The sequence below is a fragment of the Vulpes vulpes genome, chromosome 6 (genome assembly GCF_048418805.1).
Source record: "Vulpes vulpes isolate BD-2025 chromosome 6, VulVul3, whole genome shotgun sequence".
Classification (NCBI taxonomy): domain Eukaryota; kingdom Metazoa; phylum Chordata; class Mammalia; order Carnivora; family Canidae; genus Vulpes; species Vulpes vulpes.
The window spans coordinates 110127551-110152806 of record NC_132785.1 but is presented as its reverse complement, the minus strand read 5'-3'; the positions used below and the strand labels follow the sequence as shown (position 1 = coordinate 110152806).

Below are 25256 nucleotides of genomic sequence, written 5' to 3'. Positions count from 1 at the left end.
CCCAGAGGGCTGTTATTTATATTGGTTATGTAATGCACAGTCTGGCCTCTCTTCTCCCGGGAGTTGGAGGGGCCTTCCTCCTATAGTTTCCGCCTGAGGAGAGAGTGGACCTGCGGCCTGACACTTCCAGTCTCAACCTGGAGTGCCTTCCCCTTGTTTCTGAGCAAATGTGCAAAACAAAACTGTTTCAGGCAAGAACCAGCCAGACGAGAGCCTGGCTCGGTGCAGCTCTCACCCCAGTTGGGAGAATGTGAGCTGAATGTGTTTCCAAGGAGACTCTGCCTTCAGTCCCATCCCTCCTCAGGTCCCCTGCTGCTGAGGCTGCACACAGCTGTGGAGAGAAGACCGGAATCTCTTCACTTAAATTCTGGGAGGTTTTTTGCCTTTCCCACGATCAAGCTCTTTCTTGTTGGGGGTTAGAGGAAGTGCACATCCCCAGAGAGCTGTCCCTCCAGCTGACTTGAGGTGGCCCATCTCCACCACCTGCCAAGCCTCAGCAGCTGGTCCCCTTCCCCCCTTGGCAGACACTGGGTTACCAGGCAACCCACGTCAGGGCCAATTGGCGTGGTCTTTGATATGACCACCTCTTCTTGTCATCACTGCCTTCCATGGTGGTGGGCAAAAAGTCAGATCCTGGCAGATGGGGGTGACAGGCTTTCAACCTTTTCATGTTCAGGGCTCTAAAAAGTGCCACCTGCATCCAAAAGTCCTAGCACAAATTAGTCCCATGCCTAAATGAGGCTGGGACATGCTGAGAGCCTGAAATATGGCAGCAGGAAATGAGGTAACCTCCCACTCCCACCCTCCGTAAGTTGGGTCCTGATCCTCCCGGAACTCCATGATGACATTTATCTCTCAATTCTAAGCAGTGTCCCCAATGAGCCTGCTGGGCTCATAATGGACTGTGGTCCCAGCACCGACCCAGCCCTCCCGTGTACCCCAGCAATTCAGGGGCCTGCTGGGAATGAGCCTATGTCACTGAAGTCCACCACAGGCTCTTGACTGGGTGTTTTAGCTGCACTTGAATGTATACATTATCATGTTGCCTTTGGGTAAAGGTGTACAATCCACATTATTTACAGATTTCGGTTACCTTATTGAAAAGTCTTTTTTGGGTATCATTTAAGACTTAAATGAGCCTGTTGGTAGCAAAACTGCCTCTCTCTGGACGATATACAGTCTTAAGATGGTCAGGGATTCCAACAGACTGCCTCTTCCCAGTTGCCGTGCTTCACCACCACGCCACTGGAAGTGAGGGGGTCTTGCTGTGCTGAACTACATTTCTAGCCAGGACTTTATGGGGATTGACTGGAATGAGGAGGGAATATCCTACCTCTTCTCCAAGTCCAGCTGAATGAAAGGAGAGCAGAGAGGGTGAAAACAAAGGCTGTGGAGCTAAAAGCTGTTTCTGTGCAAGTCTGGTTGCAGCCATTGGCTCTCGTCATAAAGTGTGGGAAGGGGCCTGGCGCTAGAGGGAGCAGGGGCGATGGGTGGAACCACATGTGTTCTCTGAAGCTGTGACGAGCCACTGTAGATTCTGTGCTGAGACTGTGGGCACCTGCGCTGAGAAGGGACTTAAGAGCCCCGTTGCTGTGGTTTCCTGAAATAACCTTTCCTCCTAGGGGAAGACTCATCCTCCCTCCTCTGTCCCTGGGGGACTGCTGGGGCCAGCCTGTGCGGCTCAGGCTGACTGTGTGAAGGAGAGGTTTTATTTACAGCCACCAGGAAAGATCCCCCAGGTTAGGATTGACAAGAGCGGAGTGGCTTAGGCAGGCTGAGGATGACAGGGGACCCCAGAAGTTTCACAGTGGCTACAGGGGCCTGTAAGGCTTCCTGTTGGCTGGTTTGGGGCTCCCCTTACCTCTGGTCGGGTCTTCCTACAGCCACCAGGGATGACACCGGTGGGTGGGGTGGGCTCTGGCCTCAGTTCCCAGGGGAAAGGAGACAAGGCTTCCATGTGGTTTCTGCCCAGCCGGTGCAACCGGAGCCGGGGAGCCTTTATTCATTTCAGGAAAAAAGCAAGCACAGCAATGAGAGGGGTAAAAGTGAGAGGGGAGGGAGCAATACTGACACGGGAAGAGCAGGAAGGACAGAGTCTGGTCCCACAGGCAGCTTAACACAAAGCTTAAGGGAGGGGTGGCCCCCCTGTCCCCAGGCCCCTGGGCCAAGCACGCCTGAGAGAAAGGGGAACTTGGGACTCAGGAGCACCAGGGTGTGGCTGGGGGTCAACACTGATGGGCTTGCAGCTAGCACCAGAGCAGTCCGGTCTGAGGCAAGCCCCCTCCCACCCTTCAGCTGGCTTCTGAGTGGGAACCCATGGAGATTCCAGTGTGTGTGGGGGGATGCTCTGGCACAATGAGCGGTGTGCACCTTCCTGGTGCTTCCAGGCCAGGGGGTGTGCCTGCTGATGGTAGTACATCAAAGCCAGAAAACAACCCAGGCAGGAGCCCCAGGTGCACACCGACACATGGGCCCCTGGACATGCTGCTGACCAGAACTGGACCTCATCTCAGAGCCAGCAGGTCAAGTCCAGGATGGAAGGAATGGGGCGTGTGCCGGCAGAGAGGGCCAGAAACCAGACACAGCCAACCCCTGGGCCCTTTCCACTCCTTGGAGCCTGGCCCTAGGCTTCATGGCATCGGGGTCCAGAGGGCTGCTTCCCTCCCCACCTGGCCACGCCCAGGAAGGATGGGGTCTGGCGTGATGGGTGAGGGGAACGTGACTGTGTTGAGGCCATGGGAGGGAGAGGACTGGCAGTTAGGTGGGCAGGAGGGCTCTCTACACCCAGTTTCCCAGTGTTCTGAGCTGGCACTGAGCCCAACGAGCTGGGCTTTGGGAAGCAATCACTGCCACCCTGGCCCACCTTCATGAAGCAGCTTTTTTTTTAACCTCACCTTGGGGCCTCCTCGGCCAGCAGCCTCCACCCCTGGGGGCAGAGGAGCCCCCACTGAGTGCTGGAAGACAGTCCTGAGTCAGGAGCCAGGCCCCTGTTCCTCACAGGAAGTGACATGAGGTGAAACCAAGGATGGTGACTAAGGCCCCAAAGTCCCTGCCTTTGCCTCCCCAGAAACTCTGCAGCCAGGCCAGCCCCAGGGAGCAGAGCCTGTGTAAACACGCCCAGGAGGGGAGGAGGGCTTGCTACATATGAGAAAATGTTAAAAATAAATTAAAAAGCACCGCTGTATCCTGTGTTGGCCTCCACAGGCCCGAGGTCTGAGCGAGGAGGGAGAGTGCGGGGGGTTATCTGCTCAGGGTGATCAGCTCCCTCCTCTGGGCAGCAACAGGGGTGGGCCTCCTCCCATTTCTCCCTAGATGGCTTTGGAGAAGGGTAGAGCCGTTTCCTCCCATCTCTCTGACCCCAGTCCCCTGTCAAGTCTTCCCTCAAGACCTGGGGTCTCTGGGGATGTGGCAGTCCCCTCCCCTGCTGGTAAGTGGCACCCACGTGTAGACCCAGAAAAGGCCACGTTCGCTGTCAGCTGCACATCTCCCGAAGTGAGTCCTCTCTGCCCCAGGCCAATGTGGCAAACGTGGGGACCAGCACCCTATGGCCTGAGACCTGGGATGGGACGGGATGGTGAGTCAGGGGCCACAATGGCGCTGGAACTGGCCTGGCTGGAGTGTAGTCCAGGGGCAGGTTAGGTGTCCTCCCCAGGGCCTGGTGACCCCTGAGGAACTCAAGGGACTGCCCAGCTGGCCCTCCTGCTGGGCCTGGCTCTGGGCCAGAAGCTGCTGGTGTGAAGAGCTGCCAGCCCCTGGTGCTTCCCTGATGGGCACCTGCATCAGCAGAAGCATCATGTCTCCCTCCCTCCACCCCTCCCTGCTTCCCACGCACATCCCTCTCCCTGGCAGGCTGGGCGCTGGGCAATCTCCATTCCACCCCTGCTGGTGACTCCGGTAGGCCTCCGGTCTGCAAGGACGGGGAGGAGGACAAACACGGGCCAGCTGCCTTGTCTGGGGCAGCTTCAGCAGAGAGGACCCTGCCCTGGTCCAGCCCGCCCTGGGAAGCCTAGATGAACTTTCTTGATCTCCACCTCAAAACCTCTCAGTGGACTTCTCCCCAGCACAAGCTCTCTCTACCTCAGAGATTACAAATTGGCATTCTCTTTCATGTTGGGTTTTTACATTGTCTGAACTGATTGCCAACATTTAAAAATCAGGTCATTTCACACAAAAATCCAGAGCTCTGGCTTCTGAGAAACAGTCATACAATCTGGCAATGCAGGGCCCCCACTCAGAATACCTGGGCAGGAGCAGCCCGTTAGCTGGCCACCCGGCCCTCCCTGCAGCCCTGCCGTTAATCCCCTGCCTGGCCCTGTGGGCGTGTGAGCTTACAACCCTGGTTCTGATCCTTCCTTATCCGGGGCCTGGCCCCTGGCTGAAGCACAGCCTCTCAGTGAAAAGAAACCTTGCGGGTCACCTTATCCGGCTCCCCTTCCATAACCTGAATCCTCTCGACAGCTTCCCGACAAGTTGCCATCCAGGCTTTGCTTGGATACTTCCAGCAACAGGGAACTCACTATTTCCCAAGCAGCCTGTTTCTAACCTCTCCCCCACATCCTTTTCTCACTTACGCTCCCCAGTTCCCAGGCTCTGCTCCTTCGTGGTGGCCAGCTGCACCCTCGCCCTATCACTTGCCATTGCTTTAGTCTCTAGGACCTAACCCGAACCCTGCCAACGTCTTTCCACTTTCATGTGTCCACCAGGTATCTCACACTTGACAGGCAGACTGTGCAGACACCAGCTGTCCAGATTCCTCCCTGACAAGCCACATGCCACAGGTCTGACCGTCACTGGTACCCCCAAACCCAGATGGGCTGCTGCATGAGGGGAGCCAGGCCTGAGGCACAAGCATCCTGATTCGGTCTTCATTTTCACAGCAAGGACTGAGGTAATAGAAAAGGGGTGGGGAGTAGCAGTGCCTCCCCACAACCCTTGGGGCCTGCCAGGGGACAGCCTGGGGCCTGAGTGTCCCCCTCTATCCCCAGTCATGGTTCCTGGGCCCACCAGGCTGCTCAGTCCCTACAGTCATGCCGGTACAGCTCCGGGCCTGTGGCAAAGCCCAGCCGCCCTGCAGGGAGCAGGGAGCAGGGAGCACCCCCAGCTTCACCCTTCCAGGCAGAGCTGGAATAAGCAAGGAGGCCAGGTAGCGGCCTGGGGTTCCTTCCCCCAGTGGGCTCCCCTGGGCTCTCCTACAGCCCCCACAGCCCTGGCCACGGGCTGCAAGGGCATGAGGCCTCTCCTGGGCCAGGGGCTCTGGTCTTGGGCCATGTGGCCTTGGGCCAAGCTCCTGCCATGGGCCACAAAGACCTTTCCCAGGATGATTTCTACCCTGCTTCCCGTTCCCTGGGTCAAGATTCTGCTTCCCAGGGGAGGCAGAACTAGAGGAACTAGAGGAACACCTCCCTCTCTCCCCTACTCCACCCAGTCCAGCCACAGGCTTAGTGGGGCTGAGACAGGACGGACTCACCCCCCAGAGAGACACCAGCAGAGCCAGCGTCCCCTCCTTGCCCAACCCTGTAGTCCTCAGATCTAAGCACTGGCCTTCTGGCGATTGGCAGATCCATTAGTTTTTTAAGTTTTCCCCCAAACACTTTAAACTTTAGTTATCGGGTTAAAAACTCCAAATAAAATACTAACTGCTTCTTGGCCCAAAGTTAGGGGTCTTGGCCCAGTGGGAGGGGCAGCAGCTGGGGTGGCTGAGCTGAGACAGGCTCTTCCTGCCGCCCTTTCGCCCTGCCCCCCACCAGGCCCTCTCCCCCCACGAACAAGGCCAGTTCTGGCAGGGGGATCCTGGCCCCAAGATGCGGTGAGGCTGGGGCACTGCCGTGCGCCTCACACCCGGATCTGGTACCCATTGAGGTCCGGCATGGCTTTGGGCTCAGAAGGCTTCTTCTCACCCGATGGCCTGCAGGGAAAAAGAGAAGGGGGTGAGGTGGGGGAAGGGTGAGTGGCTGGGCAGGGAGGTGGGGGCGGGCGGAACCACAGGGGCTGCTCCTGGGTCGCTCCCCCTCCATTCTCCAAGGTGCCCCAAACGCAGCAGTGAAGGACACGTTGAAGTGTGTTCCCGGAACCCTGCCCTGCCCTGCGCTGTCCCGGCTGTGCTCCCCACACTCCCTTACAGGCCCTGCTGGTCACCGGAGGCCCCCTCCCCTGCAGTTGGCTGTCCCCAGCTGCCCTGGGAATCTGTTCTCTATAAAAGCCTCCCGAGTCTAAGGGAAAGACACTGTACCTCGGAGGCCTGCTTGTGCCCCTAAATCATCCCAGAGCTGTGGTTCCTGAACCACACAGATATTGAAGCAAGAGCCAGACGGCCGTGTGGGAGACCAAGGAGAGGAGGCGGCCTGGCATTTTAATGGGCTGTTTCTGCCATCTAGATAGAGACAAACGCCAGACTTGCAGGGGCCAAAGTTATGTTCAAAGCCGCCCAGCAGCTGCCATCTGATGTCAACCTTGCCCAGTGATGCTCTCGGGAGAACTCGTTGTCTGCCAGGAGCCCACCCGTCCCCGCCTCCCTCCCACACAGCTGCCCCCACCCTCTCAGTGGGCCCTCCAGCTCTGGCACCAGTGCCTCACATTGGGTAGCCAGGGGGCGGGCCAGTGAATGTGGCTTTCCCTAGGGAAATGGGGTAGCACTGCTCCTGGGAGGGGTCAACCCAGAAACACACAAACCCACCAACCCAGGTCACCTCCCTCTGATGGAGGCAAAAAGGGAAGGGTGGGGAAAGGGTGAGAAAAGCACAGGGATCTAGAAAACAGAGGGAAAGCCTTCAGGATTCTCCTCGCACCTCGCACCTTGCACGCACGACCCCGTCCCCCCAGGCACGACCCCATCCCATACCGCCTCTCGCTGCGGCTGTTCCTGCGGTGGGGGCTGGACTGGCCGCGCTGCGGGGAGGAGACGTCCTTCTTCCGGTCCTTGGTGGGAGAGGGAGGGCCAGTCCCTTTGCCAATCTTGGTAGGGAAGGAGAAACAAAGACACAGTTAGAGCTGACCCGGAGCCCCTCCTGCGTTGCACCGGTGGAGCAAAAAGCCCCGAGGCCATCCTGTCTCCAGGATCATCCCAAACCTGTTTCCTGGGAACTAAAGCTGCCGGGCAAGGGTTCCCCAGCAGGGCAGCATGCAGTCGGGGAGTCACTAGGCTTTGTGATGCTGTAAGGAGCCCTGGGCCGTTCACCGGAGCCAGGTAAATGCAACAACTGGGGAAGCAGCCTATGTCTGAGTTCTGGGCTGAGATCCCACCAGGCCCAAGCAGGACACTGGTCACCGGGCAGATGCTCAGACTGGCAGCTACATATGGTGAAGGAAAAAGGCGAAAAGCAAATAAAACATTTTTATATGGCATGGGCAGCTTGAACTAAAATTTCAAAAAATGGGGTATATGGCAGGGATGCTAGAGAGGAGCAAATAACATGGGGAGTCCTTCACGCCAAACAGATTGGGAATCACAGTGCCTAAGGACAGGCCAACTCTTAGCTCCAACTCTAGGTCCAACGTGCTCCCCCGAAGACCCAGTGTGACTCCAGTGGCAGGAGCCAGGGAGCTGAGCTGGGAAGCCAGTGATACACAGGGAGGGCCAGCCCCCACCCCCCCAGCTGTGCAGGGTCACTGCCACTGGCTTCTACCCCTGGGGGAAAGTGCTATGACTGCCCGGCAAGGCAGGGCAGCCGAGCTCTAACAGGCCCTGCAGGCACAGTGCCTGCACCTATGACACACCTGGCGTTCCCCATCTGGAGACTGAGCTCCCGCCCACTCTCCTCATGGCCTGTGAGCAAACTCCTTACCTCCCTTGTACCTGGTTTTCCTGCCCCAAAAATAGAGCTCCTGCAAGCTACCAGCTGGCCTCCTGTGCTCAATAGTGACCAAGCAATGGGGAGGGGCTGAACACCCAGGAGGGGCCAGGCAGGCACCAGGCAAGGCACTCAAATCCAGGGGGACCCAAAGAGAGGCCAGGATTGTGCCCACTGTCCGGCTGCCAGGAGCAAGCTTCTCAACAGCTCAGCCCACCTGCTGGGGTAGGACAGCCCCTCCTAGCTGCCCTCCTGCTCATCAAAGTGGGGAAGAGGGAGAAGGAACCACCACCCTCACCATCTTCCCATGTAAGGCTTCCTTTTTCTGACTTTCTGGTTCTTTATTGAACGTGGGGTCTGGGAGGTCAAGGGTCAGCATACCTAAGGTGGATGCAGGCTCCTTGCACCTGGCCCTACCTATTCCTCCAGACAGCCTCTGATTTCCCAACCAAAGTCTCCACAGGAGGGTGGCACCCCTGCCCCTCTCCCAGTTCCCACACCCAGCTCCCCTGCCTCTTCCTTCCAGGGCCTTCCCCGGCCTGCCCACACCCACCCAAGGGGACGGTCTCAACAGGAGCAGGGAGCCAAGCCCCTCAGGGCCAGACTCTTCACCCCCATCACCCTCCCTGAGAGCCCTGCCCCTCTGCTGCTGGGGTGGGGGCCAAGGAGAGGGTGTTGGTGGCGGTCCCCAGGGGAGCGGTGCCCAGGGCTGGCGGGCCAGAGCGCACTGACCTTGAGCCGCATGTCGCGGGCGTGGCGCTCCAGCTCCTTGCGGAAGTCCTCGCGGCCCAGCCTGTCCACGTCCAGCACCGAGTGCTTCCACTCAATCTGCTCCACGCTGTGCGGGTCGTGGGACACGCACTGGCCCAGCTTGACCTTCTTCAGCACGTGCCAGCAGCGGCCGTAGGCGGCCTCGTAGTCCAGCACGAGCTCGCTGAGCGTGCGGAAGGCCGGCGGCTTGTACATCAGGTCCTCGCGCCGGCTCATGCCCAGCGCCCCGTAGCGGCCGCCGAAGTTCACCCCCAGCACGATGTGGCGGAAGTAGTTCCCTGAGAAGTAGGTCTTGAAGCTGATGGGGAAGCGCTCCAGGGTGGGCATGCTGTTGGTGAGGTAACTGGACCCGCCAGCCCAGCTAAGGAAACAGCTCGAGGGGTGCAGGGGCCTCCCCTCCTACCCCAGCGCCCTGCACCCCGGGGACCCGGGCTGGAGGACCCCCGCCCCCTGCAGCCTGGCATGCAGTAGGTGCTCAATAAAGTGACCTGTAGGGTCAGGGCTCTCAGCGGCCACTGCCGCGAGGTCAAGCTGTTGCCAGCTATCCGTGAGTTCCCCGCTGCAAACCGCAGGGCCCTCCAGGGTCCTCCAGGCTGAAGGAGGGATGAGGGAGGCCTGCTGCCAGCCCCCTCCATCCCTCCTTCCCTCCTGTCAGTCACACACATTTCCCCACGCTCGCAGACACACTGTCTTGTCTTCTCTCTCTCACACATACACTTCTCCCAGATGCTCACAGTTCTGTGCTCTTTCTCTCACTGCTGCTGCCCAACACACACACGTGCTTGCCCACCACCCTTTGCACACAACCAGGTCCTCCCCCTCCCGGGAGGCCAGTGGAGCCCGGGCTGGCTCCCCCCGCCCTCCCCCCCGTGCCCTCCTACCCCACCTGCTCCACTTGTTCAGTCTCTCCATCCACCAGGATTTCCCACCCAGGACCTTCAGCACCAGCTCTTCCCTTTGGCCAGAGGGCTGTCCCCCGTCCACCTGAGCCTGCCCCTCTTAGCCATAAACTCCTGAGAACAGGGACCTTGTGTGACCATGTTCCTCGATGCATGTCTGGGGCTCAGCCCAGAGCCAGGCACCCAGAAGTTACTCAGTGAGCTCTACTTGAACACCTGAGTCAAAGGAGGTAAGCAGAGAAAAGCATGGAGCAGACACCCTGTGCAGACACCGCGCCAGGTGTCCTCCACGCAATGACTGGTTCAGTGGTCCCAACCACCTTGCCAGACAGGCACTACCATCGTGCCCTTTTGTGGAGGAAGACCCCACAGGTCAGAGATGTTGGGGAACTTGCTTGGGGTCACACAGTCAGTTGGCTGCCGAGCTAGGATTCAGGTCCGGGTCAGCCTTCCCGCAAAGCCTGTGCTCTCGGCCCCTCCAAGACTTACTGAGCCCCACTCCTTGCAAGTGTCTGAGGACACAGATGAACAAGGCACACGCTCAGCATGCAGCCAGGAGACATGGAAGCAAACTCAGTATGGTGTCCGCTGTGTGTGCAGCAAACAAGGGGGCTGTGGCAGTTCTGTGGGGGACACTGGGGAGGGGCCCCAGGCCATACCAGGGAGCTTCTCCTGTCATCTTCCTGTCCAGGAGCCCCCAGGTAACCTCTGAAAGGCCTCTGGGGCCATGGCATCCTGCCTGGAGCAGCTTCTGTGAGCTTTGCGGGAGGAAGCAGTCTCCCCCGTACAGTGTGGCTGGGAACCTCAACTTTGGTGTGTGTGGCCCCTGAAGAAGAGAATGGGGGGTCGTGGAGGAGGCTTGGGCAGTGGCCTGAGGTTCTCATGCACATCCCCGCAAAGAACCCTTTAGACAGGGCCATGCTTGTCCAGCTCTGTGGAGGTGGGCCTGCCTGTCGGCCGACCACCACCCCAGCGGAGTTAGCTCTAGGGGCCTCTGTGGAAGTGGGACTGAAGAGGTGCCCCAGTGGTCTCTCTGAATAATTTAAGGTAGGTATGGCCGTGAGGGGTGGGGGGAGTGTACCCCCTGGACCATGGTCCTCCTTGGAGAAGCCGTGCTCCTGGCCTGACCATCACATTCTCCTCCCCGATCTGTCCTAGAGAATGGGGTCCTTGTTCTGTTAGGCAGCAGCCCCCTTGCCCTTTCTGCAGCACTAAGCCAGGCATCTATACCGGGTATGGGGTATGTGTGTGTGGGGGTGGGGGGGTGGGGGGGCACACAGAATATTTAAGAGCTGGGAGGTACTATGGGCAGCAAGAGATGGTGGAGGTGGGCAGAGATGACTCAGGACTGGCCTTGAACTGGTAAGACTGAGTGATGGGCACATGGGATTCCTTATATTGTTCTGTTTGTACAAGCTTAACAGTTTTCCGTCATAAAACAAAAGGCCATCGCTAAGGCACAGACGAATGAGAACGGAGACCCGGCCATAAACACCTGTCTCCCTCCTGCGCTGACCAGGGGTTGGTCTGTCCCACTTCATGACCCTGGTAACCCAGCTCTAGGCCTCAGTTCTGCCCTTTGGATGGGGGTGACCCAGAAACTCTGCTTTTTAAAAAAGGCAGTTTTGTTTTAAAGACCCCATCCATCATCTCTATGAATCTACAATGTCCTGGAAATGCCAACTTTTGGGCATTCAAATAGCTTCTCCCAGACTGTCTGGTTCTCAGAAATGGCACAACAGCCTTTTGTGAGACAACGTGCCCTGATTTGGGGTTCAGAGAACATAGTCACTGTGTTCACATGACGTAAAAAAGACCTGCCTAGGGGCACCTCGGTGGCTCAGGCAATTAAGCATCTGTCATGATCTCAGGGTCTTGGGATTAAACCCAGAGTCGAGTTGGGCTCCCTGCTCAGCAGGGAATCTGCTTCTCCCTCCCCCACCACTCATGCTCTCTGTCTCAAATAAATAAATAAATAAATAAATAAATAAAATCCTTAAAAAAAAAAAAAAAGCAGGCCTGGAAAGTTAGCAACTGAGGTGTTGGGGACGGAGCCCACCGCTGCCCCAAGAACCCCTTCGCTTTGGGATCAAGGTCATGACTGCTGGGAGGGCTTGGAGCTCATTCAGCCCTCCCCTTCCAGAGGAGGAAGTTGGAGCTCAGACAGGCTGAGCCCACCTGCCCCTAGTCTCCGAGGGCCAAGGAAGGATACATTCCCAGGATCACGGCTTCCAGGCATTTGATTGGCAGAGCCTCTTTGGTCATTTCCTTGGCCAAGTCCATCAGCCTGGGGGAAGGGAAGTAGAACCATGAGGACACAGCCTCCAGGCCCTTCCAGTGGGGGAGGGTGAGGAGCGGGGAGAAGATGGTCTAGAAGTGCTACAGGACTGAGAGCCCCTTCCCTTCCAGCTCAGGCCCAGCCTGTGCACCCCCTGCCCCCAAGTCTGTCCTGAGCCTGAGCAGGAAGAGAAGAGGCAGCCACTAAAGATAAAGAAGGAGGCCCCTTCCCCCTTTTCTACCCCCTTTCACTTCCTCCTCCCACCCCAGGCTCCTACTCCAAAGACTTCTGGGAGAGAGGAGCATGAATGGGGGGGTGGGGGGCATGCCCTGGTAGGCAGGGTTTTGACCCTCACTGGGCTGGGGGCTTTCTATGAAGACAGTGTTGCCAGGGCCAGTGGGAAAGCATGCCCGGGATGCTGGGGACCTTGGCATTGCTCTTGTCCCTTTTGGAGCACAGTGAACACCTCTGTCTCAATCAGGGCTTCTCCAAAGAGCTTGTAATTGATTACAACTGCTCCTCTGCAGCTGGCCAGCTGCCCGGGGCACAGACACAGGATCTCAGACAGTGAGCTCCCCAGTGACAAACCCCAGCCTGCTCTGAACTTCCAATTCAGGCAACTTTGAGACAGCCTATTCCTGAGGCCTGGTTCCCTCACCATATGCTGTTCCCAGCCCTGGAACACTGGCCTGGCCACTGGCTTTGCCCAGGAGGGTGCTGGATTCCTCCATCGCACTGAGGCTGGAGCTGGGCCCCTAGGATACAGCAGCCACAGCATAATAAGAGCAAAGCTTCTCAGTTAGAGAGGCTGGACTCTACCCAGGGGTTTGGGGACAGGGTAATTAAGTCATTTAGCAAACCATTTAAAGTATTTCTCGTAAGAAAGCCAACATGGACAGATAATGTGTGGAGAAAGATATAAAATTCACATTAATTTTTAAAACAGAATTTTAAGCTTTGGGCTGAGGCCCCAGACCCAGCAGTGGCATTCACCCTTCACTCTCCTCTGCCTTCGGGGCTTCTTTGGGGTGAAACCAGCCAGGGGTCTACAGGGGGTGGTGGAATGGGAAGTGAGAGGTGCAGTGTTGTCTCCAGTGGGGTCCCTGCTTCTCAGACACTGGGACTTGCACAAAATGACTAGAAGAGAGTCCAATAAGGCAAAGGGCGGCATACAGGTCCCCGGCAATGGGGAGTACGTGAGCAGTTGCAGGGCATGGAGAGAACGGGAGGGCTGGCTCTCTCCTGCTAGGCTCATCTTTTGTTTAAAAAAAGAAAAAAAAGGGATCTCTGGGTGGCTCAGTGGTTTGGCGCCTGCCTTTGGCCCAGGGTGTGATCCTGGAGTCCCGGGATCGAGTCCCACATCGGGCTCCCTCCATGAAGCCTGCTTCTCCCACTGCCTGTGTCTCTGCCTCTCTCTTTCTCTCTGTGTCTCTCTCATGAATAAATAAATAAAACCTTTAAAAAAAGAAAAAAAGAAAAGAAAAAAAAGAAAAAAAAGGATGAGGCTAGACATCTACCTGGGACCACCCTCTGTCAACACCAGGGCAAGGTGGGGGGCTACCCATCACTCTTCCAGCTCAGCATGGATGTTGGGGTTTCCTTTCCATCAGGGGAGCCCTGGATATTCATCTTGGCCAGGATTTTCCCCTTTATGACAACATCAGAGACCCGCCGTGGTACCTGCCCCCAACCCTGCCTCCACCCTCGCTGGCTCCCCTGGAAGATGTCCCTGCCTGCCTCATAAGCTTCTACCCAAACGCTGTCCCCAGGCACTGCAACCTGGCTGGGGACACAGCCCGGATGCAGAGAGACAAGGTGCTCCCCAAACTTACCCTGTCAGAGGTCTGCTCTTCTTAATTTCAAAGAACTGTGTCCCTGTGTGATTGTACCTGTGGGTGCCAGTTAAGGGCTTTCTAGCCAGGTCTGGAAGAGCTGCGCCCCTCTGGCCCCCTGCCCCCCCCAGACCTTGGGGCCCGACACCTCTGGGGTGCAGACTGGGTAAGGATCCCACAAGCTGCCTCCATAAGGCACTTAAGGCTGGAACATCAGAAAGGAGAGGCCAGCCCAGCTCTCCCCTACACAGCGGTGGGCTGTGGGGCAGGCAGCCCGGCCAGCCAGGGCCCGGAGAGATGGAGCAGCAAGGTGAGTGGAGGGGAGGCTGCACTGGGGGTCCACTGCAGCTCATTTGCTGGGTGCTGCTCCTGAGCCAACTGCCTTCCCCAACTCGGGCCACAGCTTCCCCACTGGGAAATGGAAGGGCTGGACCTGGTTTCCAGTAATGAGCCTGTCTTTCCTCCTTAGGCACCATGCCTAGTCCTCCCATCCCTGGCACATGTGCAGCTAGAAGGGAGAGGACTCAGGGCACACAGCTCTGGGCCTCTCCATCGAGGCCCAGAGCAGGGATACTGGGGAATCGGGCTCTGGGATTCAGGTCTTTCCATGCCAGGCAACTGGCCTCGTACACGGGAAGAAAAAGGCAAAGAACTAGGAGAATGTTCCAAGATGTAGAAGTTATGTCCTGGAGTGTCAAAGCCTTTTTCTCCTGCATCTGCCTCCCCCTATCTCTTTCAAACCAGCTTTTCAACTGCCCCAAGGGAGAGTTTCCCCACTCTCCTTCTGCTAGGTCTGGATGGACAGCAGAGGAGGTCTGTGCTGGTGGACCTAGGCTTGACAGTCTTAGCAGCAGGTCTCTCCGAGGACATTTCTCCCATCACAGGGAGGACAAGGAAGGAAGTGGGTGGCAGAGGGGGTCTGGCACTCATCAGATAAAAGACTCCCACAGCCAGGCTGTGCTGGCATCACTCGCCGGGCACAGAGATGCCCTGTGAACAGCATTCTTGGGGACTGTAGAATGGGGTCGCTCTCCTGATGCTTCTCCAGCCCTGTCTGAAAACCAGCCCCACTTGGTCTTTGGACCACTGCACCAGCCAGATGGTGGCCATGACCTCGAACTGGGGAGGATACTGCAGCTCCCTGATGTAGCGCTGCACAGCTTCCAGGCGCTCAGGGACAGGTGTAGAGGGCTGGAACGTAGGCACACTCGGTATGGGAATCTAGAGACAGAGAAAGAGCTCTAGTTAGAAGAGGGAGGCTAATCCTGGAGCTTCCTGCCCACCTGACACCCAGGAGTAGCCCCAGAGAAGTCACCGCCTGGAGAAGCCCCCCATACTTTCCCTCCTGTCCTGAACCTTCCAACTCCTTCCAGAGACTCTGGTCGGGCCCCGACTGTGGCCCTTTCTTTCCCTCCTGGCACTTGACAGCATTCCTCATTTGGAGCTTAGGTTGATGTTTCAATTTTATGATTATTTAATAATTTTAGGAAAGCACAGGTTGACTCACCAGCTTTTTTGAATTTTAAATGTTCATGAACTTCAAGGTTCAACAGGAATGTCAATATTGGGGTCATATCCATTCACGTTTGGGGTGTGCTCTGGTTTAAGTGCTGGATCAAAGTGGATTTACCTGGTGTCCCTTCCCCCAGGGACCTGCCTGGGCTGGGGGAGTACTCCTTCCATGAGGGTGAGAGCACCCCAGCATTGCAGTGCCTCGGGAGGGACTTGGGGCCCCTGTGCCTCGGGAGGCACAGGCTTGCCAGCTGCGGCCTGAATTGCTGAGGACTAGGTCAGTGGAAGCTGGCTAGAGGAACAGGTTTGGGGACAGGTCTTGCTGTGAATCTACTTGCCATGGTCTAGCCACTTTGGAGGGGTTTCATGGAGGCACAGGGGCTCCAAGTCCCTGCAAGCCCCTCCCTTTCCTGCCAGCTCCACACCTGTAATCAACAGAGCAACCATGTAACGAAGAGTATACTCCTCCTCCCCAGAGGAGACTTTTTAATGCCTGGCCCAGGAAGGGGAGAGATGGGGGTGGCCAGGAACCAGTGAGCTGCCGGGCAGCATCCAGGAAAGAGGCCACTGTACAGATATGTCCCCTAGACTGCAGGTCCCCTCCTCAGGCCAGGGGAGCCTGAATCCTAGCAGGATCTGTTTGGCTACGAGTCAGGGAGGCTGAGGTGGCCAAGAGAAGCACCAGCTGGGGTTCTCTGGGGTTACAGAACAGACTTCTTTAGGTAGAAGAACCAGACTGCCAACAAGGCCCACCTGTCTGGGCTTCCTCTTGGCCACAAGGACATCCTGCTGGGAGGTGGCCTCAGGCTCCTCACAGAGGAGTATCCTGCTCTACTCCCAAGGCCTCCACCTCCACCCACCAGTCCCTACAGATCTCTCTCATCCAGCAGGCTGAGGCTGCTGAGAGTCTCAGTCTGCATGAATAGGGATACATGTGAGAGAAAGGGTAAAGCAGGAGCCCTGTCTGTGGGAACCTGGGGTAGGGCTGGGGTAGGAGGGGGTCTCCCTGTAATGAGATGGTGTTACAGCCTTTAAAGTAACGGGGCTGCGATGTCTGGGGCTCTAATGTAGAGGGAAGTGATACAGCGGTGATCACTGCACACTCATGTCTGGGGTGCCACTGATGACAGAGGACAAAGGACAGGTTCTGACCTGTCCTATTCACTCTAAAGGGTGAAGAAGATGCAGGAGGGGAGGCCTGGGTCGGTCAGGGGAGTCCAGAGCAACAGCTCTGCATGAACTTCCTGTCTCTTCCTTGTGGTCCCCTCCTTCCTGTCTCGGCAGTCCGGAGCAGCTGACAGCCCTCTCTGGAGGAAGCAATTTCCCCTTTCACACACATTGCTGGCCACATTGACGCCACCACTTATAGTCACCAGGGGGGTGAAAGTCCCAGGATGGTGGGGGGGGGGGCTCTCCTTCTTCTTGCCTGACTACTCTGTACCAGATGAACTCCAGAACTCTCTGAGGGCTTGGCCTAGCTTCCCATATGGGGTGACGGGGGTGGTGGGAGAGAAACTGGAAAATTTCCTTTGCAGTGTGAACAGCATGGCACCTAATCTCCTCAGGCGGAAAGTCCCCGAGAGGCAGGTGGGTCATTCTCTTCTCATGTGAGGCCGTCCCGGGACTTCCAGGAACTCTGGATAGAGACGGAATATGCCCTCCCTTGAGACATTCCCAAGAAGGAGGGAGCTCTAGTCAGAGGGTCCTTCACCTATGCTTACCAGAACCATCCTTGGGTCAAAGCCTTGCCTGCCATCCAGACAGAGAACCTCTGGGAGAGGGAAATGACCCCAAGAGAGGCAAAGAAAGATATGGGATTTACAAACAGGGCCTCAAAGACCACCACCCCTGAGGCTTAGCTGGAAGGATCTGTCTGGCCAGGTGCACGGCTCACGTCAACTTGTGTTAACCAGCGTGGACGGCGCTGACAGCATTCTTTGGAACATTCACATATGCATTTGCTCCAAAACAAACTGGCAGCCTGGATTCGCCACCCCCCCCAGACCCCCACCTGCAAAGCAGGAACCAGGGTGTGCCAAGGGGTGGGGTTAAGTGAGCTTCGTGGCAGTGAGTGCTGCTGAATACCCGGATCTCTTCAGGAACAACAACTCCTCCACTACCAAGGCCAGAGGTTACCCTTGCTCCGCGACCCCTACACTCCTGAATTCTATGAAGACATTCTCCCTGGTGGCGTCCATTTCAGCCCAGCACCGCGTGGAGGCTTTGGGGAGGAGGAACCGCCAGCAGACGAACGTGTGGGCAAGAGGCAGGGCGGCCTAGGCGTGGACAGAGCCGGTGTTCGAACCAGACCCTCACAATCCACATCCCAGCTCGACCACTCACTGTCTGGCATCAAATTCCTGAATGTCTCTCTGTTCTGCACCCCAGATGCCTCATCTGTGAAATGGGCACCACGGCAGAACCAACCTCACAGCATAAATGAGATGCTGCGCGTCGGGGCCTTGGAGAGGGGCTGGCACACGGCTAAGATTCAACAGCTGCTCACCTTCACCATGGCGCGTGCCAGAGCGACTGGTCAGCACACGCTGATGCCGGCCGCGTGGCTGCCTGGAGGAGATGTCCAAATCCCCATTGTGCAGGAGCCCCGGGGCCAGAGCCACGGTCAGAAGACCTTCAGCGGCTGGGTCTGGGAAGAGTGGCCACTGAGCTTTGAAAGGTGGTGGCAGCTTGCAACGTCAAGGAGAGATTCTTATGCAAAAACACAAACTGTTCCTGGACCTGAGATCCTTTTAGAAACGGGCTGCCCTTCAACGAACTGTATCATCCATCCTCTAAAGCAGCTGTGGGGTGGCCATCGCACCCTCAGGCCTTGCTCCATTTGCTGGGTACACATCACATGCTCACCTATTTCACATGTTCACTTCATCCATTCCTCCCAAATCCCTCGGACCCCAGGATTGCTACTATCCCCATTTGACAGCTGAGGAAACTGAGGCACAAGGAGGCTGCATGCCTTCCTCACAAAAATGGTTATGAGAGAATCAGCATTTGAATAAGCTGGATTTTTCTGCCAAGCTCTTTTTATCACACGCTTTTTATCACACAGTGCAGGGCTCCCAGACTGAACCATGGGCAGGGGCCAGGCAGGTAGCACAAAGGGGTAAGGCAGGTGGGAAGTGTGGGGTAGGGATGGTGGCCAATTGCGAGAGGGGGAACTGCTCTTCAGCTCCAGCTGCCAGCTGCTACGTGGGATCACAGATTCTCCGTTCCCAGATCTTCTCATTTTCTGAAAGGATGCCCAAAATCTGGATCTTAACGTGAAATCTCCCAATTTTATATTTTGGCTCAAGTGATCTTTTAAAACATTATGCCATCCCAACAAAATAGCTCTGGGGCCCACCCTGATGTGAGCTCTGCAGAGAATGCCACTATGCTACCTCTAAGGACATGGCTAGTTGGGGAGGGGCCAGCCTAGGGGTTAATCCCCTCTGTTGCTGGCACTCTGGTGGCTCCCAGACTTTAGGGCTCCTTTCTACTCTGGGCTAAGGTCCAAGAGGAACCTCATACAGACATGCAGGTTCTCAGTCTGTGATATTTGTCCCGTAGTTTAAGGAGGGCGAGTTTAGAATTTTTCCAGTCTGCTCACAAAACCCCTTCTGCTCCACCATACTGTCAGTTGCGACATCCCCTCTACCCCCAGACAAGAACCTCATTTCTCCCTTGTGTCTTTCCTCTACGTGATGGTTGAAGATGATGAGATGACATTACAGACCAGTTACTAATGAATTCGCTGATTTTTTTTTTTAGTCTTCAGGAGTGGTAACAGTTTTGCAGGGAATCATTCACACTCCCCTGTAGCCTGATTTAGATATAAGCAAGTGGCTGGAGAGCTGTCTGCTAACTACCGACTTGCTGCTATGGGGGAAGCATGTGGCTCTGGCCCTATTGGCACAGACACTGCATGAAATCTAGCCTCCCCTCCTGATGAAAGATATGAAACAAGGTAACACACATTCAATAATAACTACTGGTTTGAGACTCTACTGTTCCTTAAACGCTTTGACACCTAGTTTCTCATTTAATTTTCCCCATAATCCACTCCATCGTACACGTGAGAAAACTGGCTCAAATAGGTTGAGGGCCTACTCGAGTTCACACAGATAGGCAGGCAATCAAAAACATGTCCTTTGATGCAATAGTTCCTTTCCAGGAATTTATGCCAAGGAAATAACCAGAGATGGACCCCCCCCAAAATATGTGTTAGAATGTTCGCCACTGTGTTCATCTTAAGAATATTAGAAACAATGTCCAATTGTTGGGGATTAGCTTCATAGATATCAAGTTTCTACATGGACAATTATGTAGCCACACAAAATTAACCCACATTTTATTTCCCCTGGAAACATTAGACCATTGCTCAATCTTCAACCTCTGAATTCCCTTTTGCCGGAAGACAAGTTCTGATGGCTCTACCAATAACTTGGTAAAAATGAAACAGAACAGGCCATCTCTGTGTCTACTCTACATTAAGGGCCACTCTCCCCGGCCCCTTTCCTTCTCACCTGAGCAAGCAGAGCTAAGCACTGGGCTCTGACCTTTGCCCCCAGGGTTTTTCTATGGGCATTTCTGCACTGGGGACAGTGTTTCCTTGGTCTCAATCATAATGTTAAAAAACCCAAAATTTGTGTGTGTGAAAACCTGTTCTGTGCCAGGTTTACAGAAGGCCCTGTAAAGACAAAGATGAATGAGACACAGCCTCAGCCTTCATGGGTAATGCAAATGAAGGACAGCCATCACGGAGCCAGCCCTGCACAGAAAGATGATTTAACTTTACTCCTCTCCACAGGCTCTTTTCTTACTGCCCCGAATTTAGCATCCAGCAAGCCCACAGACCTGTGGTTGAGTCCTCGCTCTGTGACCCCTTACTAGCTGTGGGACCCTGAGTTCCTACCTGAGTTTTCAGCTTTTCTGTCTGTAAAATGGGACCCCAAGCCCCACCTGTTTCACAAGGCTGTCAGAGAACTCCGTGGGGTAAGGCATGAAAATACTTTCTTAACACCTGAACCCCTGTATCCTCCTTAGTCATTCGTTACCTCTCTGCCCACAGGTCATCGGCTTAGCAAATAAGACATAAGCCACATCGGTGTACTTGTCAGTTAATCTGCTGCCCTGCCCACAAAACATGGATATTTAACAAGAGATGGAAGAGAGGGAGCCTGGCTGGCTCAGCCAGAAGAGCACGTGACTCTTGATCTCCGGGTCATGAGTTCAAGCTCCACTGGGGTATAGTGATTACTTAAAAAACAAAAACAAAACAAAACAAAACAAAAAAACCGTAATAAATAAGAAGAGAGGGAAGAGTGCCTCCTGGAAACGGGGTATTTGGACCTCACAGAACCTCAACGGCAGTTGAGAGAAAATTCTTCTGGACAGATAGAACCTGGGTATATTTTTGAAGTGTTACCATGCTGGTGGTCCCCAACCCCACCAAGGAAAGTGTGGTTTTGCTCTCCCAGCCCCAACATCACTAAAACCCTAGACACCAGTCCCCCCAACCCACACTCACACACATCTCTCACCTTGGGCAGGTCTGTGGCCCCCCGGATCCGCTGGGCCACCTTCTCTCCATCGGGGTGGATCTTGGCCACGTGCTTCCACATCCTCTCCCAGGTGGCCTCGTCCACAGGCAGCCCACCCCGGTTGACAAAGAAGGGGATGCCTCCATCTCGCAGGTCCTCTTCCCCTTCCTCTTCTGGCTCATCGTCTCTCTGGGCTGAGGCCCCCTCACTGGGCTCCAGACGTCTGACCCCAGAGGGGGCGGCAGTGGCAGTGGTGGCAGCACCGCTGCTGCCACCCCCGACCACCTTCTTCCCCCCGGGCATCCCCGAATTCTTGGCGGGGCGGGGGTGGGGTGGGAGTATGTATCAGGAGGCAGGAAAAAATAGGTGGCTCACTGGAGGCCTCCCACACGCCAGCTGCGGAGGTAACACATGGCCAGACAGAGTGCGGGGCGCCTTTAAGAAACCAGGGCGTGGCTCCTGTACAATAAAATACTACTCGGTAAGAAAAAAAAAAAAAAGAAAGAAAGAAAGAAATCAGCGCCGCCACGTGAAGTAGGGGTAGAGAGGTGGCTGTCCGGGGCGGGGGCGGGCGGGGGGCGGCCCTGGAGGCTTCGTTCCTCTTGGGAGGCGGGATAGAGAGCACACCCCGGGCGGCAGCCTTCACCGCGCCCCCGGCGTGACGGCGGGAACAATGCCCGGCCGCAGTCTGGGCTTGGGAGAGGACGAAGTCAAAGGGAAACTGAGGCCAGACAGCTCCGGCCTGTGGCCGCAGGGGGTCCAGGCACCGGCGCCCAGGCCGAGCGGGCGCCCCAAGGCCCCGTTTTGGAGAGAACAGATTCGTCTCCAAATACGGCACCTCCGGGGCGACCCGGGCGCATCAGCTCGGAGCCGGGCGGCCCGCAGCGGAGGGGGCGCGGGGCGCGCGGCGCGGGGCGCGGGGAGGGGGCGCTCATCCCACGCCCGGGCCGCCCCGCACGCCGGGCTTTGTCTCGGCCCCGCGCCCGCGGCCCCTCGGGGATGCGCGGGGGCAGGGCGCGGCGGGGGCGGCGGGGGCGGCTCAGCGGGCGGGCGGCGGGCACCCGGCGCCGCGCAGCGCCAGCCGAGCCATCGCGGGGCGCGGGGCTCGGCGGGGCCGGGCCGGGGTCACCGGGCGGCGGGCTCCGGCTGCGCGGTCGCGGCCCCCAGGGGCTGCGGCATGGGCGGCGGCGCGGCCGGGCCGGGCCGGGCGAAGGATGCTCCGCGGCGCTCCGCTGGCGCTCCCCTGGCGCTCCCCGCTGCCCGGCCCGGGCGGGGCGGGGCCGGGGGACCGGCGGCCGGAGGGCTCGGCGCTCGCGCAGCCACGGCCCGCGGAGGGAGCTGCGGGCGAGCGGCGGGGCCTCGGCGAGCGCGCGCCGAGCTAGTCCCGGGAGAGCAGCCCCCGAGCGCGGGGCCCACGCGCAGGTCGCGGCTCCGCAGCTCCGCGGCTCCGCGAGGCTCGGGCGGCCGCCGCCCCCGCCGCCCCAGGGCCCAGCTGCCGCCGGGCGCGCGCGTCCCCTGCCCGCCCGCCGCCCGCCGCCCACCGGCCTCGACGCCGGCCCGCGCCGCGCATGCGCCCCGTCCCCCCCTTAAAGGGCCAGCGCGTTCCCGCCGGGCCCTCCGCCTCCCGCGGCCGGACCCGCGCCCCGAGTTCGCTCTAGGAGGGGAGGGGCTGGTCCTCTCCGCTCTCACCTCCCGCGGGGACTGTACGACGTGCCGCACGGAGCGCGAAGTGCGCGAAGATGCCGGGCTCGGGAGGCCCGCGGTCGGGCATTTCCTAAAGGAAGCAGCTCGCGGGGGCCCTAGAGGGTCGGAGCGAGAGCCCGGCCAGGAGGACCCGGCCCTAGGCGGCAACCGCAGTCTGATTTCCCGCGGGACCTCCTACGGGTCTCTTCCCCCCGCGGGCCTCGGTTTCCCCCTCTGTCAGCCGAGCAGTCACACCTGGTGAGCGCGGGCTCCTCAAAGGGGGACCTCTGGGGGGTTAGGGTCACGACCTAAGGTCTGGAAGCGAAAGGGTTAAAAGGCACCCACCGGCTCCACCCCAAGTCCTGCACCGGTGGGATGAGGGTGGACCCTGCACCGAACCACTTGGTGCACCCCCCCCGCCCCCCCGCCGCCGCCGCCCGGGGCAGAGCAGCTGCTGTGCCCCAGGGTTTGGGGACTGAGCGACCCACGACCCCACGGGAGTGTGAGGCGACGTCCTGCAGCCGGTTCAGAAAAGGGGGGAAGCTGTGCGTGGGCTCAGGACCGCGGAGACCCAAGGCAACCTTCTCTTCCCCTCCGCAGAAGAGTAACATGGAAAAGACAGGAGCAGGGAGCGGAAGGAAAGAACTTTGTAAAAGGAGACAGCTAAGCCCCCGGCGCTTTAAGGCTTCTCCCCTCTCTCCCACCAGGAGTTAGTATGAATGACAGTCTCTCGGGGGTAAAGCAGACCCCTGGGGCCTGGCCAGATGCCGAATGCTTTGGTCTGTGACTGCCCTGTTTCTCACCACCCCCCTCACTGGCACCCTGAGGCTTCCACACCTGGGCTGGGACGGAGAAGGCCTTGGAGAATCCGGAGGTGCTCAGTGGCTTCTCGTCTGTTCCCTAAAGTTATCCCTGGTGCCTGAGCTTCCTAGGTCCCCCGAGCTCCAGTAGCTCCCTCTTGCTGCCTCCAGGGTCAGAAACCAAGGGTGATGCGTGATGGGAAGGGTCATGGGACTTCAAGAAAGCTAGTTAGGAAGAGATCCTCTTAAGCTCACTGAGGCAGGAAGACTCTGAGCATGAAAACCACCAGGCACCAGCAGCTACAACCTACTCATTGTGTAGATGGGGAGATGGAGTCTCAGGGAGTAATACCTTCAAGCTGACATAGCTAATAATTTGAACTGAAGCCTTACTTCTTCAGACACCTTTCACCCTGCACTTTGCCTCTTGTGCTAGCTAAGCAGTTGTTGCGGTAGTTTTAAAATGTTGGCAAGTTCTTTACCACTTCTCTTTCCAAAAGATGTTGGCTGCTTTCCCCTCCCCTTGACTGTGGGCTGGACTTAGCTACTGGCTTCTAATGAACAATGTGGTGGAGGTGATGCTAGATAGCTCTTAAGCTTATGTCATAAAAAGGAGATGTTCCTCCTATCTCTTTCTTACTTTCTCAGGACCACCACCCTTGAACCTAGACACCATGCTGTGAGGAAGCCCAAGCCACATGGAGAGAGGACATGAGGTGCTCTGGCTGACCTCTCCAGCCAGGCTCTCAGCTCACAAGCAACATCACTCATCAGATAGGTGGTGAACTGATTTTACTCCACCACCAACTTTGAGTCTTCCAGCCGGGGTCCTAGACGTGGGGCAGAGACAAGCTAACCTCACTGTGCCCTGTCAGAGTTTCTCTCCCACAGAGATTGAGGGATAAGTAGCAATTGTTGTTGTTTTAAGCCAGTAAGTTTTGGGGTACTTTGTTAGGCAGCGTTCGATGATTAATCCTGTGAAATGACACTTCCTGAAATGACAAATAATAAAATGGATTTGGAGTATTTTTTAAAACATTCCACCAGGAAGTAGTTACTGAGCACCTTCTGTGTGCCCGGCTCTGTACTAGGCACTGGGGATTCAATGGTGGACAAGAGGAATGTGAGCCTTGCCCTGGCAAGGCTTATGGTCTACTACTGGAGGAGATGGTTAAACATTATTCTAGTAAAGTGCTTTGTCAGAGGCTTAGTCTAGGAAGCTATGGGAGTACATACCCGGGGCAACTTGCCAGTTAAGTGGGTTGCTGGGGAAAGAAGAAATGAATTCGGTACAAGGCCAGCATGATCTAGCCTAGAGGATTTTCTGGGACATATTTGTAGAAGGAGGAGGGGACAGGTGTCAGGCAAGGTGGGAGGGGTGTGCAAATAGATGAGAAAGTGGTGAAACTAGAGAGGGATATGTCTTAATCTCATTTTAGCAGAAAGCTGAGAAAGGACAAGTATCTTGCCTAGGGTCGCACACCTTGTGAACTGGGCCCAGATCTTGGGTCTTGCTTCAGACCCTCCCACAGGTCCCCATACCTATACCAGGAAACAACACCTCTAATGACAGTTTGGTTACTCCCTCATTTGGCTCAAAGCTCTTATGACTAATATTTCTTTTGCTGCCTTTACAAAGACTCTGGAAGAAATTTGGATGAGTTTATTTCCATTTTAGAGATGGAGAAATGATGCAGGGGGAAGCTAGGCAGCTTAAGTATCTAGTTTAGGAGCTGGCATGTCAGGACTGATAGGTACTAATGAGGTACTTGGATGATGACAGCGATGATGATGGTAATGATGCCTAGGTCACATCATATCTCACTTATTATTGTCACACCAGGGATTAATGTTCTGGAAACTAATACGCAGTGTCTTAGGGAATCAACATTGGTATTAATCTGCTCCAACTCATTTTCTTGCGACACTGGAACCACAGTCAGATTCCTGGAGAGTCTGGTTGACTGAGTTCGGGTTCTGGGCCCACCCCATTGGCTGGAAAAGAGTAGAGCAACTTTGTGAGCTGCCCCCAAAAGACCTCAGGCAGTGCAGGCAGGGGACCGCCCTCAATGAAAACAGGACACTGTTAATAAAAGAGGAGCGTGGAGGGGCGCACCTGTAGGTGTGTTTATGAAAGGCAGCCAACTCTATGTC

General features: G+C 56.8%; 2 protein-coding genes across 3 annotated transcripts; one reads left to right on the top strand and one right to left on the bottom strand.

Moving 5' to 3' along the window:
• Positions 1-1956: 1956 nt before the first annotated feature.
• Positions 1957-22577, bottom strand: VASH1 (vasohibin 1). Of its 2 annotated transcripts, none has more exons than XM_072762086.1 (8): positions 22309-22577; positions 20620-21093; positions 14700-14788; positions 13568-13624; positions 11670-11744; positions 8520-8901; positions 6839-6951; positions 1957-5905 (listed from the first exon to the last, which is right to left on the bottom strand). In XM_072762086.1, exons 2-8 carry the CDS (start codon positions 20920-20922, stop codon positions 5833-5835), a joined length of 1092 nt encoding a protein of 363 aa, XP_072618187.1. In that variant the 5' UTR covers positions 20923-21093; positions 22309-22577; the 3' UTR covers positions 1957-5832. The 2 variants fall into 2 exon arrangements, with proteins under 2 accessions (XP_072618187.1, XP_072618188.1); XM_072762087.1 differs by lacking the exon at positions 22309-22577 and adding an exon at positions 22161-22180.
• LOC140599405 (uncharacterized) lies at positions 21293-24138 on the top strand. The gene is made up of 2 exons (XM_072762085.1): positions 21293-22560; positions 23751-24138. The coding sequence occupies exons 1-2, from the start codon at positions 21293-21295 to the stop codon at positions 23815-23817; spliced, it is 1335 nt and encodes a 444-aa protein (XP_072618186.1). The 3' UTR covers positions 23818-24138.
• Positions 24139-25256: the final 1118 nt, after the last annotated feature.

Bases quoted from the DNA above. Each gene is read 5' to 3' on its own strand.
- LOC140599405 (XM_072762085.1), top strand. From the start codon at position 21,293: ATGCCCGGCCGCAGTCTGGGCTTGGGAGAGGACGAAGTCAAAGGGAAA. The intron at 22,561-23,750 runs GTGAGCGCGGGC...TTACTTTCTCAG, and splicing joins CAGCCGAGCAGTCACACCTG to GACCACCACCCTTGAACCTA.
- VASH1 (XM_072762086.1), bottom strand. From the start codon at position 20,922: ATGCCCGGGGGGAAGAAGGTGGTCGGGGGTGGCAGCAGCGGTGCTGCC. The intron at 13,625-14,699 runs GTATCCTCCCCA...TGGCACCCACAG, and splicing joins CGCTACATCAGGGAGCTGCA to GTACAATCACACAGGGACAC. The intron at 6,952-8,519 runs GTCAGTGCGCTC...TTCCCTACCAAG, and splicing joins CCCGCGACATGCGGCTCAAG to ATTGGCAAAGGGACTGGCCC.